The following is a 14709-nucleotide window of genomic DNA, read 5'->3' on the forward strand; positions in this document are numbered from 1 at the left end:
TGTCCAGAAAAGCGCTATATAAGTGTAAGCAATTATTATTATTATTATTTATTATTATAATAAAATCCATCCATCCATTTTCAAACCCTTTCTTCCAGTTCAGGGGCAGGGGAGAGCCAGAGCCTATCCCATAGTGCAACAGGCACATGGCAGGCTACACCCTGGACAGGGACGCCAGTCCACTGCTGAGCACGCGCAATCTATTTTTCACTGGGTGGGGAAAAAATATGAAGTTAGCCTGTAACCAGTGGGATTAAGCCATTTACTTGTGTCACAGCTTTAATAATGATCGTAAAACGTGTGCACTCTTCGCCCTTATCCAGGGTGTCGGCGTGATTACGGGCTCTGAGTAACACCCTTAAATTTCAGGGTCGCAGAAGGGAGTGACCATGGAGAAATCGCACTTTTTATGAGCGTGTTGATCCTCTCTCAACTTCTCCCGGCCTTGAGCCAGATCCAGTCTGTGTTTTAAACCGAGCCTATCAAACAGGGTGAGCCAGCAGCACCAGGCAGGAGTCGGGGGGGGAGGTTTATCTGTGTCGCACTGGGTGAGTTAAGCTTGCCAGGAGCTGCGGTGCGACACCGATTTGTTTCCCCCCCGCTTCCTGCAGCTGAAAGCCCCTTTTTTGGCCTGAAAATTCCTTCCTCGGCTCACAGCGCCCACGCGTCTCCAGCTTTTTTTTTTCTCCATATAGCGCCTTGCAAAGGAAGCACCCTTCCCCAAACGCTGTACTTGATACAGACAACAGACGTCTCTTCCCTTTAACCTGCTGACCCAGTTTCTCAGACCTCTTATTAAATGCCGGTAGCAAAATCAATTCATTGATGTTTATAGAAAAGATTGACGGGTTTTGAATTGAGCACAAAATTGTAAACTTTGGGAAAGTGCTGTAAGGCTCCATCTTGTTGAGAGTTCATGAGAATTGTGATGTGAAGTGGCCCTTCCTGCTCACTAGTCCCTGTTATGACTAATGTAGGATAAGATCACTTTATCGGCCCTATACAATTTCTTGCATTAGGGATGTGTCTTTTCACAGACCCCAGCTTGCTCTCCAGGAGACACACAGACAGGGAGAGAGAAGCTGGGGGTCAGAGCGCAGGGTCGGCCGTTTATACGGCGCCCCTGGAGCAGCTGGGGTGAAGGGCCTTGCTCAGGGGCCCAGCGGAGTAGGATTCCTCTGCCGGCCGCGGGATTCCTTCCAGCCACAGATGCAGATCCTTAGCCACAGAGCCCTCTGATGTAATAATAACTATAATTAATAATTGCTGAAACTTCTATAGTGCTTTTCTGGACCCTCCACTCAGAGCTCTTTCCAGGTCCTGGGGATCCCCTCCACCCCCAGCAGTGTGTACCCCCACCTGGATGAGGCGCCAGTCCGCTCCCCACACCCCAGCTCTCAGTGGGGAGGAGAGCAGAGTGATGGAGCCAGTTCAGAGAGGGGGGTTATTAGGAGGCCATGATGGGTAAAGGCCAGGGGGGGGGAATTTGGCCAGGACACCGGGGTAACACCCCTACTCTTTCCTATAAGTTTTTTTTCCCAGGAGTCTCCCCCTCCAGGTACTGACCAGGCTCCCACCTGCTGAGTCTCCAGTGGGGCTGCCAGTGGGGAGCTGCAGGGCGATATGGCTGCAAGTATAAGTCAATAAGTCCAGGTTGTGCAGCAGACATTTCAAAGCAGAAATGTTCCAGCGTGATCCGCAGGCAGAGTTAACCAGTGAGCAGTATTTGCCAGTGAAACCGTCTGGGAGAGGAGAGCAGTATTTCTACTGGATTAGAAGAGCTGGACTCACAAGCCTGCTTGTTTACAGGGTCACAGGGCCGCTCCACCTCACTTGAAGTCCTGCTGCCTCGTTCTGAAGCACAGACCTGCGGCTTTCCTCTAGTTTGTGGTGTAAATGGGAGTTTTCACATGTTCCAGTCTCCTTTTTCCTGTTCTGGTGGTTTGAAATGCCTTCATCAGCGCCGATTCCTTCTGACCCCGAAACCGAAAAATAAAGAGTAGTGGCTCCCTTTTAAAGAAAGATATTTCAGCTCATTTTCTACTGCCGTTTCTTGCCACCTTGAATCCTCCAGGAGTGGGTAGACCTGGAGAGTTCCCTCCGTAGAAATACATCGGAAACTGAACGGGTGGGTGTACGGCTCTATGTAACATCCATCCCTCCATTTTCAAATTCCTTTATCCAGTGCAAGGTCACGTGGTGGGGGAGATCTATCCCAGCATGCAACAGGCACAAGGCAGGGTACACCCCAGACAGGACGCCAGTCCATCACAGGAAAAGACGAGACGCACTCACACTCACACCAGGGCCAGATTATCCCAGTAACCAATTAACCCACCAGACTGTGGGGGGAAACCCAGGTGAACATAGGGGAGAACGTGCAAACTCCCCCCAGACAGCACCCCCAGGTCTGAAATTGGGAGCCGGGACCCCAGGGCTGTGAGGCAGCTGCGCGTGCGCCACTGTGCGGCCCTAAACCCCTCCCGTTAGGGACTGTTTTTACTTCCTTTAGAGAGTTCTGGGGTGTCACCGCCCGCCCTCCCCTCTCAGCCCCCAACAACAACAACAGAAACGTCAGCTGCCTGGTTATGAAACGGGTGCGCGCTGCCATCGAAACGTCTCGTCGTTACAGCGAGAAACGGAGAGGACTGACCCCGCGGGGCATCGGGAACAGCTCGGACCCCCCCACACCCCCTCTCCTGTCCACATCCACGTCCAGGGAGAGCCGGTTGCGGGGCGGGCTCCACACAAAGCGCATTGATGTCTCCCCTCCGGCGGGGCCCTCGGCCCTCGCTCGCCCCCCCTCACCCCCCCTCCCCGGGGAGAGCCCGGACAATAGCTGGTTCCCAAGCGACCGTTTCAAGCGCCCGGGGTGGGTGAGGGGGGGTGTCAGGGGGGGTGGGAGAGACGCCACTAGAAGAGTCGCATTGATCCGCGTCCTCACGCTATCGATACGGACCAGACAGACCGCGCAGGAGGTCACGGCCGCGCTTCTGCTAACCAGTAAGGTGCGTGAGTAGCTGTTTTTTTTCCGAGATCGTCATCAGAACTTTCCTCTGTTTAATCGCCGTTTCAATTCAAAGTGTGTGTGTGTGGGGGGGTGCGTTTTAATGCCGTTTTTCTGTTTCTCTCTCCCGGTGACCCGTGTTGTCCCGGTTATGCGCGTTAGGGGGGGAGAGATGGAGGAATAGCAGAACTTCTGCGTGTGGACTTCCATCGCAAGTCCACACGCCTCCCTTCCCCTCTGACCGTAGTTAAAAGAGCCGCGGAGGGGGCCGGCAGCTGTATCCCCCGGAGGTCCGGTAACCGGACACAGCGCCGCGGTGACGGCGACGCCACTGGGCGACGCGCCGAGAAATTGTGAAATTAACCGCGCTCTCCTCCTCTCACTTCGGTTCCCCCTCGTCAGAAAGCCTTCGAGAACCTCAAACTCCTTTTTTCACGGTCATTTTTGGTTGTTGTTGTTGTTGGTTGGCTTTCTTTTCGACTCCGGCGCTGGCGAAACCGGTTCCTGACGCGCTTTGTAACGAAACCGGTTCCTGACGCGCTTTGTCACCCGCGGGAGAGGAAGGGGGGGGGTGTCTGGGCACCGGTTTCGGGGTCCCCCCCGACCCGGTGTTTTTGTTGTCCCCCCCCTCCCCAGTTGTCAGGGCGACGCGCTCGAAAGTTGTTGTGTTTTTGTGGTCGGGACTGGTTCGAACTCGCTATCAAACTCGAGGTACAGAAGATGTGTGTTTTCTGAGCTTCTGGTTCCTGGGGTCCGGTCCCCTCATCGCCTCCTCACTCCTCTGAAACTCTGTGAATGATAAGAGTAGCGGTGTAGCTGGACCAGATTTCTCGTTTATGTTTCAGAAACCACCTTTATACAAAAGCTTTGTGGAAGGATATTCAGTGAAGTCTTTCATAACCCGATCTGCTGATCTGAAAGCACTGTGTGTCACAATGTTGTAGTACATTATTATTATTATTATTATTATTATTATTATTATTATTATTATTATTATTATTATTATTATTATTGTACAGATTGGTGTCCCCCATCACAATAGCAGGGCATTTGCCAGCAGTTATATCACCTTGCAGCTCCCCACTGGCAGCCCCACTGGAGACTCAGCAGGTGGGAGCCTGGCCAGTACCTGGAGGGGAGACTCCTGGGAAAGCTGAGGCTGCTGCTGGAAGAGGTGTTAGTGGGGCCAGCAGGGGGCGCTCACCCTGCGGTCTGTGTGGGTCCTGATGCCCCAGTATAGTGACGGGGGACACTAGACTGTAAACAGGCGCCGTCCTTCGGATGAGACATCAAACCGAGGTCCTGACTCTCTGTGGTCATTAAAAACCCCAGGGCGTTTCTCGAGAAGAGTAGGGGTCTTACCCCAGTGTCCTGGCCAAATTTCCCCCCTGGCCTGTTCCCATCATGGCCTCCTAATAACCCCCCTCTCTGAACTGGCTCCATCGCTCTGCTCTCCTCCCCACTGAGAGCTGGGGTGTGGGGAGCGTTCTGGCGCCTCATCCAGGTGGGGGTACACACTGCTGGGGGTGGATGGGGATCCCCATGACCTGTAAAGCGCTTTGAGTGGATTGTCCAGAAAAGCGCTATATAAGTGTAAGCAATTATATAATTATAAGACGCCTGTCCATCACAGGGCACACACTGACAATCTTTTAACTGTGGGAGGAAACTGGAACACCCGGAGGACACCAAGCCTGAATGCAGAGAGAACATGCAAACTCCCCACAGATAGACCCCAGAAAGTGCACCCAGGGCCCAAACGCCACTACAGCGCTCGTTCTGTAAGTCAATTTAGATAAAAGTATAGGACAAATAAACATGCCTAACTTAATGTACTCCCAGATCGCTTTCCTAGATAAACTCAGTGATGGGTGGTGTTTCAAACCAGGGTATTCAAAAACAGAGAGGGGGGAAAAAGGCTAAGAGTCTGGATTGTTGTTACTTAAGGTCTGTTTTCTCAGCATTTTTCCCTGGGTTTAAATGCAGGCAAGTTTACTTCTCCACAGAGCAGATCTCATGTTGTTCCAGAGTAGTGCACTGTTAATCCCGACAGCTGAGGAAACACAGCAGAAAAACATTTTTCTCCTCAGACCTCAAAAAGCCTAACCTCTGGTGAAGAGCTCACTTTAGACATGGAATTACTCGGGTTTAATTTCGGTTCCCCTCTCCCTCGTTAAAAGGGCCTGTTGTAGGTAGATACAGATGGTTTAATAAACATGCATGATCCTGGGGCTTAGTTGCATAACTCAGCGAAATATTAAATTCCTGAAGGATTTACACATGCACACCTTTTCACACAACTGCAGTTCTGACCTACATGCATTCAGCCAGAAATACTGAAACTCCAGAAAGGCTCAAGGGGATATTTCAGGCAAGATGGGACAGGAGACTTGCTTGTTTTAACTGGCCGGTATTTATCGGCTGAACTGGGTTCGCGTTCATGTTCCTGATCAAAATGTGCAGGCTTTGTAAGGCCACGTACATCAATACCTTGCTCACACCTGAAGAAGGCTTCACAGCAGAAACGTTGTGTTTTCTCTCTTCTCTTTGCAGCAGGGAATACACCTACAGTATTACTTGTTCCTTTGCAACGTACATCAATGTATACCCTCCTGGTCCAGGAGGGGGCGCTGTGTCTCCAGGTTTTCCAGGTCTCTGAAGAAGCAGCCATCTGAAGAGCTCAGTTGATCCTGTTCACCTATCTCATGACCACTTTATCCAATTCAGGGTCATGGGGGACAACACGAGCAACAAGCGATAGGCGCAGGGTGGGGTACCCCCTGTAGGGGATGCCAGTCCCTCATGGTGCACAGACACAGACACACACTCGGACCAGGGTCAGGTTTCCCAGAAGCCAGTTAACCCCACAGCATGTCTTTGGACTGTGGGTGGAAACCCCTGCAAACATGAAGAGAACATGCAGACTCCACCCATACAGCAGCCCGGGTCTGAAATTGAACTCGGGGGTCCCAGCACTAAGAGGCCAATCACTGTGCCACCATTGTGCCCCTCTGTTGGCGTCATTAAGCCAAAAGCCACAGACACATCAGCCATAATATTTCATTATTATTAAAGGAGATATTATTCGTTCTAATTGAATTCTCATTAAATTGGATCTTGTGGAACATTTTCAGTCCTTTGGCGCCTCCTTCCGGGCACCGTTGATAAAGCTGTGCTGAGGGCAGAGCACCTCAGGGGTACAAGGGTGGGGTTTGTGTTGGAGACTTGAACCCGGATCAATGGATGTACAGAAATGCGCAATCTTCTCATTAGGGCGTTGGTGGGGCCAGCAGGGGGCGCTCACCCTGCGGCTCATGTGGGTCCTAATGCCCCAGTGTAGTGATGGGGACACTATACTGTAAACAGGCGCCGTCCTTTGGATGAGACGTCAAACCGAGGTCCTGACTCTCTGTGGTCATTAAAAATCCCAGGGCGTCTCTCGAGAAGAGTAGGGGTGTTACCCCGGCATCCTGGCCAAATTTCCCCATCGGCCTTTACCAATCATGGCCTCCTAATAATCCCCATCTATGAATTGGCTTCATTACTCTGCTCTCCTCCCCACTGATAGCTGATGTGTGGGGAGTGTTCTGGTTCACTATGGCTGCCGTCGCATCATCCAGGTGGGGCTGCACATTGGTAGTGGTGGAGGGGATCCCCATTACCTGTAAAGCGCTTTGAGTGGGGTGTCCAGAAAAGGCGCTATATAAGTGTAAGCAATTATTATTATTATTAATTACTGTTCAAGGAACATCATATGTCCTACTTGCTATACTTCCCTTAGTGGAAGTTGACAAACCCGGTCCAAAGAACTCGTAGTAGGAAAGCTGCAGCAGGTGCTACAACCCATGATCCCCGAGGACTGTAAAGTAGTAGCAAACCTGGCCTCTCCCTCTAGGGGGCTCGATTGTTGGGTCAATTCAGACAGCATCAAGGGTTGCAGCTGGGGCTAACAAACAAACGTGGAAGACGTTCCAGATCAGGGCTCTCCCCAGCGTGGGGGTCCGGTGACTTGTGTTCTGACCTGGGCCGGTTCTAATTCCTGTTTAGACACATCCAGTTGCCCCTGAAGGTCTTTTACAGCGGACTACTGAAATGATTCACTTTGTGGAAGATATGAGTCCCTCAAAACAAGCCCAAACACACGAGAGCTGGTTACAGGTATTCGAGTTCTGCGGTTAAATAATAATAATAATTGCTCACACTTCGGTTTCTCTGGCATGTTCCTCCAAAGATGTATTTTTCTCATTGAAACATTAGTTTGGACGGGTTTTTAGGGAACATGGATGCCGCCCTCCCTCTTTCGTTAACGTTTTCCCGCCCGGTTTGGAACTTTGGGCCTCACTTTGGAAGTGTTTCTTCCCCCTCCAGGGCAGATTCCCGAGACCATATAATAATAATAATAATAATAATTGCTTACACTTATATTGCGCCTTTCTGGACCCTCCACTCAGAGCTCTGTACAGGTCATGGGGATCCCCTCCACCCCCAGCAGTGTTTACCCCCACCTGGATGAGGCGCCAGTCCGCTCCCCACACCCCAGCTCTCAGTGGGGAGGAGAGCAGAGTGATGGAGCCAGTTCAGAGAGGGGGGTTATTAGGAGGCCATGATGGGTCAAGGCCAGGGGGGAAATTTGGCCAGGACACCGGGGTAACACCCCTACTCTTCTCGAGAAACGCCCTGGGGTTTTTAATGACCCCAGAGAGTCAGGACCTCGGTTCTAATTCTCATCCGAAGGACGGCGCCTGTTTACAGTCTAGTGTCCCCGTCACTATACTGGGGCATCAGGACCCACACGGACCGCAGGGTGAGCGCCCCCTGCTGGCCCCACTAACACCTCTTCCAGCAGCAGCCTCAGCTTTCCCAGGAGTCTCCCCTCAGGGTACTGACCAGGCTCCCACCTGCTGAGTCTGCCAGCAGTGAACTGCAGGGCGATATGGCTGCAGGCATAATAATAATATTAATAATAATTGCCATCATCATCATTTTTATTTTATACAGTACTTTTAAAAGTGGCTTTACAGTAAGAAAAAAAAAACAAGCACACAGAGGAGAGAGCAGGATAAGACAATGACAATACCTTCTGGGTGGAGTCTGCATGTTCTCTCCAGTGGGTTTCCTCCAGTTTTTCCCCCGCCGTCCACAAAGGTGGGCGAATTGGCTGCTGGGAAACCCGGCCCTGGTGCGAGCGGGTGCGTGTGGGTGGGTTCCGCGGCTGACAGGCGTCCCACCCAGGGTGTAGCCCGCCCTGTGCCCATCGCTTGCTGAGTTGTGCAGGGCCTGCAGAAATATTGCTTTCCATGAGGGCTCCACAGACTCTCTCACTTCCACATCCCCAGGGCAGCTACAGGAAGTGGGCCGAGGCTGGCTGTGAGCCACAGGGGGCAGAGCAGAGGTCCAGAGTGACTCCCTGATCTATTTCTTCTCCCTTTTCATCAGAGTTTTTTGGTGTTCAACCCCCCGCGGCCTAAAAGGCTAAAAGGCGCGTCCCCCTTGCCATCAGGCAAACTCTAAAATGATAGCGCCCTCGATGTCATCCTCTGGAGCGCTGCTGGGAGCAAAAAGAGCTGTTTCTTTAGCCTGTGGATGTCAGACTACAAACAGCCACAAGAAGGAGAAAGGCTCTTAAAAATCTGGACATGATGTACTGGCTGGCAGCCATATCACCGCTGGCAGCCCCACTGGAGACTCAGCAGGTGGGAGCCTGACCAGTACCTGGAGGGGAGACTCCTGGGAAAGCCGAGGCTGCTGCTGGAAGAGGTGTGAGTGGGGCCAGCAGGGGGCGCTCACCCTGCGGCTCGTGTGGGTCCTGATGCCCCAGTATAGTGACGGGGGACACTAGACTGTAAACAGGCGCCGTCCTTCGGATGAGACGTCAAACCGAGGTCCTGACTCTCTGATCTCTGGGGAGCGTTCTGGCGCATGGAGGGGATCCCCATTACCTGTAAAGTGGAGTGTCCAGAACAGCGCTTTATAAGTGTAAGCAATTATTATTATCATTACTACCCAAACCCCCACTCCCGTGTACCTGGAACTAGAACGGTCTATGACTGGTTCTGAAAGAAAAAACAAAATGTGGTCCAGAGGCACCACCTGCTGACAATCTGACAGCATGACATTTTTTTTGAAGATCTTGACCAGGCTCCACCTTGCTGACCTGCAGAGATCTGAGCAGGTGAGGCTCTGTCAGCGTGGCAGAGTTATGCACAGGTCCTGCCTCGCCCCCAGTGCCTCGGGCTGGAGGAGCAGGGCTGTAGCTCTCACGTTTCTCCCGGGGTGAGACAGGATACACCAGGCCAGACAGCTGGTAATTCCATACTGGCAGGGGTGGAGTAGAACACAAGTGGGGATCATCCCTCCAGGCGTTTCCTAAGCGCTTTATCCAGTACAGGATACAGAGCCAGAGCCTATCCCAGCAATCAGTGCCAGGAAACACCCTGGACAGGACGCCAGTCTATCGTAGAGCACACTCTGACACAGACACAAATACACACTTAATCGCAGCAGGGCCACTTTTCCCAGAAGCCAATTAAGATCAGATCACTTTATCGGCCCTATACAACTTCTTGCATCAGGAATGTGTCTTTTCACAGACCCCAGCTTGCTCTCCAGGAGAGACACAGACAGGGAGAGAGAAGCTGGGGGTCAGAGCGCAGGGTCGGCCATTTATACGGCGCCCCTGCAGCAGCTGGGGGGTGAAGGGCCTGGCTCAGGGGCCCCAACGGAATAGGATTCCTCTGCCGGCCGCGGGATTCGAACCGGCAACCTCCCAGCCTCAGGCGCAGATCCTGAGCCTCAATGCCACCACCAACATGTCTTGGGAAGCAACCCACAGCGACCAAGGAGGAACATGCAAACTCCACACAGACAGCACCCCCCAAGTCCGGCATTGAACCCAGGGGCCCCCAGCGCTGTGAGGCACCAATGCAGACGACTGTGCCACCATTTGTCCCCAAAAAAACCCCAAACAAGCACGTTCTGATTCAGCGAAAGATCGGTTCTGTTACCAGTTGGAAAGCTGAAGCATCGTGTGACTGGGACTGGTGGGGCCTGTAGCCTTTTTCCCCCCTGAGGCTAGCGGTGTGCCAGCCAGAATCGCATTTGAATCCTTCAGATGTCGGAACAGGCATTTGTGATCAGGCTTGTTTCCATATTCGTGCTTTTTACCTCTGAATTTCAACGAACCGTCCCCTTTTCCTCAGATCCCCTCTATTTGAATAATTTCAGATGCTATTGCATCACCTGTTCCTTCAGGGCAGTTTGCCGGAACATGAAAATGCAGTCTGAGCCCTGGAAACTGCAGGCAGATACCAATATTCAGGGCTGTATTTTGCTATTTTCTTGGAAATGCTGCTTCCCGTTGAGGGCAGCCTTAAACTGAATCGCTGATCCAGCGCTGGTCAGGTTCCTCGCCATGTCTTCCTGCTCCACCTCCTTCCTGTCCTCTTGGCAATCAAACGTATTTTAACTTCTGGAAAGAACTGAAAAGTGCAGAGGGGGAAGGCGGAACCTATCCCAGCAAGCAGTGGGCACAAGGCAGGATACGCCCTGGGCAGGACGCCAGTCCATCACAGGGCACACAGAGACACAGACACACACACTCGCTCACTCAGGCCAGGGCCAGTTTTCCCAGAAGCCAGCTCACCTCCCTTTGTTCCTCCCACAGGCCAACGGGGGGAACATGCAAACTCCACACAGACAGCACCCCAGGGCCAGAATCAAACCCTGGGCGCCACAGAAGCCAGCAGTGTTAACCCCTCCGCCAACCATGCTCCCCCCCACCCTAATTTAGTCTCGGACCCGAAAGCTTTTCTTATTCTAAGTAACGAAACCAGTCCCATCACAGCCAGACCTGGATGGGTTCAAACCTCATTTGTCTCCTCCTGTCCTTAATCAGATCACTTTATCGGCCCTATACAATGTCTTGCATTAGGGATGTGTCTTTTCACAGACCCCAGCTTGCTCTCCAGGAGACACACAGACAGGGAGAGAGAAGCTGGGGGGTCAGAGCGCAGGGTCAGGCATTTATACGGCGCCCCTAGAGCAGCTGGGGTGAAGGGCCTCGCTCAGGGGCCCCCACGGAGTAGGCTTCCTCTGCCGGCTGCTGGATTCGAACTGGCAACCTCCCAGCCACAGGCGCAGATCCTCAGCCACAGGTTTGGAGGGGGTAGGCTCAGTATTCTGTGAGCCTTCTCCAGCCTCTTGCCCTTTCCCAGGCTCTCCCAGGTGGGCTGCTCCTCAAAAGGAGGGCGTCCACAGCTTTCTTCCTCCGGGGAAGAGCCGGGAGACAGGGGCTGCGCCGGCTGCGTGTGTGTTAGCGAGGCCCGAAGAACAGACTGAACTCCCAGAGGGCAGCACGGCGGCCCAGGGCCGGATTGTGGGGGTGCGTAGACCGATTGAGGGGGCACTGTCACTCCGAAACGTGCACAAAGAGGGGGTGAACGCCGATGGAGTGACGTCGATTGACGTGACGCCCTTGAAACTGTTCTTCATGGCCGAACCCTGTGATTGATGGGGCGAGCCGAGCGCCCGTCACTGCGAGACCCCTAGTTTCTAGAACAGTCTCTAGAGAGCGTGTGATTATTGATCTGGAGCCCCTAGAGCCGATCGTAAGTCACTTCGGTACCTCTAGTTTCTAGAACAGCCTCTAGAGAGCGTGTGATTATTGATCTGGAGCACCTAGAGCCGATCGCAAATCATTTCGGTACCTCTAGTTTCTAGAACAGCCTCTAGAGAGCGTGTGATTATTGATCTGGAGCCCCTAGAGCCGATCGCAAGTCACTTCGGTACCTCTAGTTTCTAGAACAGTCGCTAGAGAGTGTGTGATTATTGATCTGGAGCCCCTAGAGCCAATCGCAAGTCACTTCTATACCTCTAGTTTCTAGAACAGTCTCTAGAGAGTGCAGGATTATTGATCTGGAGCCCCTAGAGCCGATCGCAAGTCACTTCGGTACCTCTAGTTTCTAGAACAGCCTCTAGAGAGCATGTGATTATTGATCTGGAGCCCCTAGAGCCGATCGCAAGTCACTTCGGTACCTCTAGTTTCCAGAACAGTCTCTAGAGAGCATGTGATTATTGATCTGGAGCCCCCAGAGCCGATCGCAAGCACGCTGTTCCAGCTCGTGTCTCGTGAGTCGCTAGCGTGTCCCTCCTTCGTGGGGCCCCTCGACGTTCCCTAGGCCCCTAAGCTCTGTGCCTGCAGTGCCTCATGGGAAATCGGGCACTGACAGTGGTGCAGTAGTGAGCGTTGTTGCCTCACAGTGCCGGGGCCCTGCGTTCATTGCAGACCAAAGTTGATGTCTGTGTGGAGTTTGCATGTTCTCCCTTTGTTCTCATGAGTTTCCTCCTACAGAACACAGACGTGCCGAGAGGTGAATTGGTTTCTGGGAGAACTGGCCCCGGTGCAAGTGCGCGTCCTGTGATGGACTGGTGTCCTGTCCAGGGCGTACCCCGCCTCCCGCCGGTTGCTACAACTCGGGTTCCCCTGTAACTCTGAACTGGATAAGGAAGTTAGGAAATGGATGGATGGGTGAATTATTTATCTTACTGCATCAATCGTAGCCTTTTGATCCAAGAAATCCAAGTCCTCTTCAACAGCATTGCAGGGTGGCTTGTCCCAGACACCTACCACTCTTTGTGCAGACCTGCTCTTTTCGATTCTAATGGCACTTAACAGTGGCCCTCTTCCTCTGCCGTCTGTTTGCAAGTATGCTCTCAGGGTAGTTAATAATCAGAGAGGGGGGTTATTAGGAGGCCATGATGGGTAAAGGCCAGGGGGGGAATTTGGCCAGGACACCGGGGTAACACCCCTACTCTTCTCGAGAAACGCCCTGGGATTTTTAATGACCACAGAGAGTCAGGACCTCGGTTTGACGTCTCATCCGAAGGACGGCGCCTGTTTACGGTATAGTGTCCCCCGTCACTATACTGGGGCATCAGGACCCACACAGACCGCAGGGTGAGCGCCCCCTGCTGGCCCCACTAACACCTCTTCCAGCAGCAGCCTCAGCTTTCCCAGGAGTCTCCCCTCCAGGTACTGGCCAGGCTCCCCCCTGCTGAGTCTCCAGTGGGGAGTTCCAGAGTGATACGGCTGCCGTTAACTCTAGAAAACAAAAGTAGAGAGTGTTTACTGAAGAATTTTTGTAGCTGGTACCTTCTGAACGCAGGATCAAAACTTATCACGATTCCGAGGAAAAGAAAAAAACTGACTTCATCGGGAATCTTTTTTTTTCCCCTACGTAATGCCTCCGAGAGACGTGTGCCAGAAATCCTTGGGAATGTTGGCATCAGTATCCGGCAACATTGTTGTCGTGTTTTGTTTTCCCTGGAAACGACCGAGATATTTCGTTGGTGTGAGTGTGAGTGTGTGTGTGTGTTTTATTTTTCTGGAAACGCGTCCGCCCGTGTGTCAGCGGACGCTAACGGCGCTGTTGGAACGGCTCAGCGACCCGGCGGGGTGAGATACCAGCCCGGATCTGAATGTTCCTGCAGGAGTTTCCAGCGTTTCAGGAAGAAACAAGCGAGCCTCCCGGAGCCCGGGAAACCGCGGTCAGGAATCCCGGGATCGGGATGGGTACATGTTATAAGATCAGATCACTTTATCGGCCTTATACAGTTTCTTGCATGAGGGGTGTGTCTTTTCTCAGACCCCAGCTTGCTCTCCAGGAGACACACAGACAGGGAGAGAGAAGCTGGGGGTCAGAGCGCAGGGTCGGTCATTTATACGGCACCCCTGGAACAGCTAGGGGGTGAAGGGCCTGGCTCAGGGGCCCAGCGGAGTAGGATTCCTCTGCCGGCTGTGGGATTCGAACCGGCAACCTGTCTGTCTGTGTGGAGTTTGCATGTCCCGCGTGTTCAGAAGGGGTCCCTTCGGAGTGAACTCCTGGGGGAAACCGGCACAGATCCGTGTGTGTGTGTGTGTCCCGAGATGGACGGGTGTGTGTCCAACCCAGATCTGTCCCTCCCCCCCGGTTAAAGGGGGAGGGGGGGCATTTTTAAGGGTCTAAACCTTCCTAGATAGTGACGCTGCCTCGAAGCTTAAAACTCCGTAAGCAACGCAGCGGCTCCAGACGGCGGCTGGAATCCGGCTCCGGGGTTTGCGGCGAACTCGCCCACACTGTCACTCGAAGGGCGAAGCGAGAGAGAGAGACAGACTGTCAAAGTACAGCTCCGATTCGGCTGGTCAGCACTGGTGATCAGGGGAGCTGGTGTCAGGTTCGAGGTTCGTATAATTTAGCCACAGCACACGACCACCGCGGAAAAGGGAGGAGGGGGGCAGGTTTCACGCGGTCTCGGCGCTGCGGGACACTCGTGAGGTTTTAAACCCACCCCACACACACACCCACCCACCCACCCAAGGGTGCATCGATGAAGGCTACCTGCGCGGAATCGCGGCGGACACCGGTCGGCTGAGGTGCACCCTCCTCCTTCTCAGGTAACTGCAGATATTATTACGCTTCGTTTGGAAATTATTTGGTGGGGTGAGGGGTGGGGAAAAAAAAACACGAGTGGAATGAAACCGGGGCTCTGCGTGTTGCCAGAACCACGGTCCCAGAAGTCCCCCCCATGAACGTTGCTTCTAGTTGTCCGTTTCGTTGGTTGTTTCCCGACGAAGCAGGTCACTTCCCTCCGGATCTCGGTCCGGCTCAGGTGAGAGCCGAACAGGGCCCGGCTCGGCCGCCGGACTTGGTGCCGAAACACGCCGA

The 14709-nt window shown here is 53.2% G+C and overlaps 1 protein-coding gene across 4 annotated transcripts in view; it reads left to right on the forward strand.

The window, feature by feature from the left end:
* The first annotated feature begins 2553 nt into the window (after positions 1–2553).
* The window catches only part of cdc42ep2 (CDC42 effector protein (Rho GTPase binding) 2), a 28877-nt gene continuing 16721 nt past the window's right edge, over positions 2554–14709 (forward strand). The window contains exon 1 of one of the 4 annotated variants that reach the window (XM_069180318.1): positions 2554–3003. In XM_069180318.1, the coding sequence (XP_069036419.1) occupies positions 2589–3003 (415 nt within the window). In that variant the 5' untranslated portion in view covers positions 2554–2588. Of the gene's footprint in view, positions 3009–13027; positions 14439–14709 lie in introns of those variants that run through there. The other 3 variants (XR_011182398.1, XR_011182397.1, XM_069180319.1) reach the window with 3 other exon arrangements.

The sequence above is a fragment of the Lepisosteus oculatus genome, chromosome 18, assembly GCF_040954835.1.
Source record: "Lepisosteus oculatus isolate fLepOcu1 chromosome 18, fLepOcu1.hap2, whole genome shotgun sequence".
NCBI classification, from domain to species: domain Eukaryota; kingdom Metazoa; phylum Chordata; class Actinopteri; order Semionotiformes; family Lepisosteidae; genus Lepisosteus; species Lepisosteus oculatus.